The 6449-nt window shown below is 36.8% G+C and overlaps 1 protein-coding gene across 1 annotated transcript; it reads right to left on the reverse strand.

The window, feature by feature from the left end:
• Window positions 1-869: 869 nt before the first annotated feature.
• LOC137487834 (uncharacterized) lies at window positions 870-5916 on the reverse strand. The gene is made up of 2 exons (XM_068214041.2): window positions 4954-5916; window positions 870-4869 (listed from the first exon to the last, which is right to left on the reverse strand). The coding sequence occupies exons 1-2, from the start codon at window positions 5561-5563 to the stop codon at window positions 4301-4303; spliced, it is 1179 nt and encodes a 392-aa protein (XP_068070142.1). The 5' UTR covers window positions 5564-5916; the 3' UTR covers window positions 870-4300.
• Between the last annotated feature and the right edge of the window lie 533 nt (window positions 5917-6449).

Raw genomic sequence — 6449 nt, forward strand, 5'->3', positions numbered from 1 at the left:
GTGTTTTCGAACATTAACATTTTCACATTTCGGCCTATACAACATTGAAAATTCTCTGACTAGGATTTTTGTTTGTTAATGCTGTAAAGTATCTATTAGTGTGTAGAGACGAAGAGTAAAGGCCAGTTGGGGACTTTTCTCTGAGTGATTGACATTTATAACTCACAACTGGAAGATCAGCATTCATGCACCTGAATCTTGTTTCTTTATACTGTCATGTCTTTCAGCAATAGTTGTCACTAGGCAGAATTGTTCTTCTTTTCCACAAAAAACCCACTTGATTGGGTCATGGCCTATGGTGGCAAAACTATACCTCAAGCCGGGAATAATTAGTGTGGTAACCACAAGACTATTGGTGCCCACAGAGTAACTAATTCAATGCTCCAACAAAGACTACATGATGCCGTTAATAGCAAAATGTGAACAATTATTGAACACTCATGTAAATACTAGCTTATTTAGTAACCTTGCAGTGTTGCAGCAAATGTTAGGAAGTAAAAACACAGAATTTAAATTTATATTGGTTACAACTGAACCAAGAATGAAGTTATTTAGGCATTAATCAGAAAGTGGACTGGATTTGAATGAAAGCATTATGAAAAGCGAATGGAGATATGCACTAAATTAGGGCTGGGCTGATAAACGATATTACATTGAATGGCAATAAAATTTATGTTGATAACAATGATAAGCTCTGAGCTTTTTTGTTCTCTTTATTGATCTAAGAGCCAATCACGCAGTAGTAATGTGCAACAATGGGAATATAGAAGTGTGTTGATATTAGAGATGCAACAAAATTTCGGCCATCTTTTTTAATCTCACCATTAAAAAATATTGGCCATCGAAAATCTTTTTTTTTTTTTAGCTTCGGTCATTGTTGGGATACTCTTTTAAATTCGGAAGCATTAACTTCATAGCTGATATCGAAATATATATTGTTATTGTTCGATATGGAAAAGAATTAATCACGACTGCATTTTTTCCATAACACCCAGCCCACCACTGTACTAGAGACAGTAAATCTAAGTGGGTCTGACATCATTGTTTTCATTCATTCATTTTCCTTTGACTTAGAGAGTCTGCCACAGCAGAATGAACTGCCAACTATTCCAGTTGCCCTTCCAGCTGCAACTTGGTACTGCGAAACACTTGTACACTCTACGACCAATATTGTTTTCCCAATTCACCTATAACATGTCTTTGGACTGTGGGGAAACTTAAGCTCCCGGAGGAAACTCATGCAAACACGTGAAACTCCACACAGAAATGCCAACTGGTCTAGCTAGGACTCAAACCAGTGACCTTTCGCCCATCAATGTTTTCAGAAAACTGTAAAACTAAAAACATCAACTGCTTTTCACACCCATGGATTTGGTAGCCCTGTGCCTGTCTAGTTATTAGTTTTGTTAGGTTACATTACAATTTCAGCAAATATTACAGTAAAAATGATACTTTGCCTTTTGTCAAGGCACAACCAATACAGAAGTCACTATCAAATCGTGCCCTTTTTTGTTGATCAATGCGGTGAATCCGTGTAAACTAGGCCTATAGGATACTAAGAGCTATCTTTTGCCTTTATGCGAAATTCCAAAAATTCCAAAATGACTGGTTCAGCTCTGAAAATCCAATGAACAACAATCAATTTGACCAAGCCATTAAGCTGGGATGAAATAGAAGATGACTTAGTTTTGTTGTGACAAATGTCTTCGTGAACAATAAACAATTGACATTAAACGAGAGCTGGTTTTGTCCGTCGACATTTGACACGTGGCGCGACCAAAATCCATTTTTAAAAGACAAGGTACTTGTAATAAAACGACATGCTATACATAGTCGAATGTGCAGTCTTTTGAGCTGAACTAGGCATGGGAAGAGAGGAAAGAGCGCTTGAGGATATGATGGAGAGATTGACAGCGCGAGACGGAAGGAGTGAAAGAAGGACATGTGATTGACAAGGCAGAGATTCACCCAGACGTGACGCGCACACGTCCCTTCATCCGAACTCTTGTCTTTCTTTTAAATTCTTTCTCCTTCAAAGGAAACATCCCTGCTGTCATTTAAACCGGTTTGTCTGGACGGCCTGCATCCTTTCTTTATTTTTATTTCGCTTTTACTGTTGACATCCCCGCGCTGATGACTTGTGGAAAACGACCAGCGCGCGCTCTCGGCCGCGTGCCAGACTTTAACCTCCTGTCAGTGAAACACCTGCATAATGCGAGTGATCTGAAAGACTGGAAGTATTTTCAGTAAACGCTGCACTTTTATGGTAGTGACAGGTATTTTGCGTCTAGAATATCTAGAATATGTCCTAGTGGAGCTGAACGCAATTTGTTTTGTACAGTTGTAGCGTCATCTAGTGTACCAGCAAGTTGTTGAACCACTTGTATTTTCATTATTTAGGCTAATAGATGCCCTTTCCCCCCAACTATTTTCCTAAGTTTTGAATATCATTAAACAGAAATATATATAAAACTATTTTACTCCAACTGATAAATAAAAGAACTACAAAAGGGTTGCCTAATAATAAAATATGAGATGCAAGATTCTTAAAAACTACTTTAACATGCAGGTGAAAAAAAGTGTACTTAAGTTGTATTTTTTTGGATGTAATGGTGTAAACATTGTAAATAAAATCCCCTCAAACTGATCAATAGATACCCCAATTAAAAAACTTAGCTACTGCAGCAGAAAAAACTAATAATTCTGTGGAATTTGAAACACATATATTTTATACTATGTAGCGCAGGCCTGTAGCCAGCCCGATGAAAGGGGTGGTTCTTTATTTCTCAAAGAGTGGAGCTTTTTTGTTTGTTTTTGCAATTTTACGCCCATTTTCTATTTAATTAAGAGATTTAATACATTTTAAGCACTATTTTTAGCTGAATTAGCTTGTCTGATGTTCATCATAACCACACCTTTTGATGTACCAAAAATATTTACTAAAGATTTACAATAAATAAATATGAAAAAACACAATCACACATAAATTACATCCTTTACCATTAGGAAACATATAGATGAATCAGTTTCAAACTTAAAACAAGCCTATTGTCATTTAGGCAAATTATAAATAACAAACTGGTCAGCACATTCAACTTTCCTCAGTCAGAATTAGACCATTTGAATAAAAATAATAATAATGTATAGCTTTACAATTTATCTAGCCTTTCTTGTAAAAAAAGAAAAAAAAAGTGCATTTGAAAATTCATGGATTACAACAATCGCCAAATTAGTATTCAAATTCATTTTAATATGCGCCACTTTTGGTGCTTCACATGTTTATATTGCAATTTTTTTTTGTTTCAAGAGTAAGGCCCAAGATTTAGAATGAACATGTGAACTGTTTTCTCTTTTTAAAACAATACAGTAGCGAAAGATGACGTCACTTATGTCAGATTGTGTGTTTTCTAGCAGCTAGATGTTGGACTCATGAAAAATAATTGTTTGCATTGGCCAAAACTGTTGAGAATTACTCTCAGTCTTCATTCATTTTCTTTTCAGCTTAGCCCCTTTATTAATCTGGGGTCGCTACAGCGGAATGAACCGCCAACTCATCCGGCATATGTTTTTATGCAGCGGATACCCTTCCTGATGCAACCCAATTCTGGGATAATATAGCCTACCCAATTCACCCCCCCCCCACCACAACCACACACACACACACACACACTGTTTTATATATTAACATTTAAACAAACATAATAATAAATCTATTACAAAGGTTTATTTGAAAAATGGCATCTCTTTATGTCTGTTGTGAGTCACTTCGAATCCCAAGCTGTTTTAGAAACCAAGAGGAGACCCAAAGAGACCAATTTTTACTGCTCACTATGCTAAACTTACACATAAATAGATGTATTTTGCTATCTTTAGACAAATAAAGGTAGTTTTAGTTTATTTATTTGATTTTTGGATTTGTTTTGATCTACTGTCTGTTTAACAGGCTGACATATTGCAAGTTGTTAGAACTTTGTATTTGTGTATAATACATGTGAACACACTAATTTTCAAATAAATGGCTTTAAAAAAAGAAAATGTAAATTATATTTTGAATATAATTTATAATTCATAATTTGTCAAACCTATCATCAGAAATTAAAATGTTATTGAGATTAACATTATTTTATGCATGGAACCTTTTAAGGCAAGTTGAAAATCTTTCAGACCCACAAAAATAAGACTTTCCTTAATGCTCAAATAACTGATTAATACACAAATAAGCATTAAAAAAAGAATAACACAAAGAGAACAATTTTAAAGTTTGAAAACATTTATTGACACACAAAAAACAAGAATAGTCCTAAAAATAGGTTGCAGAGTGGAATCTTGAAAGCTGAAGAGGGTCTCTTTTTGCTGACCGAGCCCTCTTCATCTTGACATCCTCATCAAGAGCAGGTTGCACGGGAACATTAGCTGGTTTCGGAGCAAGCAATTTTGTAAACACAGGAACATGCAGAGGCACATGTTTGTCCATCTTTACTCTACTTGTAAGACGTGGCAGGCATGGTAAGGAAAGGTGAGACTTAACTTTCCAATCAGACCCACATGAAGGGTCAGTGCCGTTCCTCTCTAAAGGAGAAAACCTGCCCGCTTGATGTTGGGATTTGCTTACTCTCGCTGCCAGAAGAGATGAGGAACACTTAGCACTGACATTCAGGTCAGACTCACATGGAGGATCTTTCAGCGAAACTTTCATCTGATGCTCACAAGATCCCACGCCCAGCCATTCTGAGGGTTCATCTGTGAAGCACTGCTTGTTGACAGGCTTCACAGGAACATGGTTTGGCTTCAGAATGGCCGGTTTTGAGTGTGGAGCATCATGATGCTGACGGTGAGGCCTACGTTTATCCATTCTCACTGACTGACTCCCTGAAAGAGGCACAAAAAATGAGCAAGGGGCAACCCTGACATTAAGGTCAGACTCACATGAAGTGTTGATGTTTTTCACTGTACCTTTCATCATATGATTCAACCCCACGCCCAGCCATTCTGAGGGTTCATCTGTGAAACTCTGCTTGTTGACAGGCTTCACAGGAACACGCTTTGGCATCGGAACAGGCAGTTTTGAGCGTGGAGCATCAGAATGAGGATGGAGAGGCGTACGTTTATCCATTCTCACTTCTCGCCTCTCAGAATGGGGCAGAAGAGATGAGGAATGGTCAGTGCTGGCATTCAGGTCAGGCTCACATGAAAGATAGCTGATGTCTTTTAGTGAATCCTCCGTCATATGCTTAAGAGACCTCATTCCTCGACGTTTTGGAAGCTGACCATCAGTGAACTTCTGCTTCTCAGCAGGTTTCACAGGAACATGGCGCAGCTTTAGAACAGTCGAATTTGAGCATACAACAACCTCAGGATGCTGATGGAGAGGCATATTTGTGTCCATCCTTACTGCACTGCTCCAGGAATGGGGCAGAACAGACGAGGGACGGTCCGCATTGGCGTTCAGATCCGACTCAGATAAAAAGTAGCTGGTTCTCACTGAAACTTTCATCTGACGCTTTGAAGAGCTCACGTCTCGATGTTCTGGAGATCGTGGCAGGGATTGACTGTTAGACCACATATTGAAAAAGTGGAGTGAAGAATTTATCTCAACAACAATGACAAACTATATTCAACAAGCGATAAGTAGCGACTGTCAAATGCTATGTAATTCTTTTCACCGTGGAATGGCCGCGATGATGTCAAACATTCTTTTAGAACGTCCGCGTGCCTTCAAACCTGTGACGTTCCATCAGGCAACATTTAAATCTCGTATTGTAGCCCATATTCACTACAGGCCTTTTATTTACATGATACATTTGTTTATTTTATTTTTAAATTCATCAAATTAGTTCTCAATCTACTCTGAGAGCATTTTTTAACGACGGATTTAACGCAATCAGATTTGGGGCAGATTTTTAATAAAGCAGGTCTACCGCATAAATGAAAGTGTGGCTCCCTCTAGAGGTGAAAATTCTTTATTAGGCAAATTTTGAATAAATAAATGTTATTCCTCTCCCCATAAATAAATATGGAGGACAAAACCTACAAAAACAATAAATAAATGTGCAAATGTATAAATAAATGATTAAATAAATCGATACATTTCTGGGCGGATGAGGGGGGAGTGATTGGGGGGTACACTTATGTAATTATTTACCTTCTCGCACTATTAATTATTTATATGTTTATGTATTACGAATTTGCTATGCATTTTTTGTTTATTTGCATATTTATTTATTTATTATTTTATTTATGCAGGAATTTATGGATTTATTTACTCATTTATTTATATATTTGCGTTTTTTTTTTTTTTTTTTTTTTTTTTTGCAGGTTTCGTCCTCCATAAGTATGTAGTTCAGTTTGGAAATATAAAGTGCATTTTTAATTTCCTGACCCTGTTTTTTTATTTATTTCAATTCAATAATTGCTTTATTGGCATGACAAATGTTACAAAATTCAAGTTT

The sequence above is a fragment of the Danio rerio genome, chromosome 16 (assembly GCF_049306965.1).
Source record: "Danio rerio strain Tuebingen ecotype United States chromosome 16, GRCz12tu, whole genome shotgun sequence".
In the NCBI taxonomy this organism is placed as follows: Eukaryota; Metazoa; Chordata; class Actinopteri; order Cypriniformes; family Danionidae; genus Danio; species Danio rerio.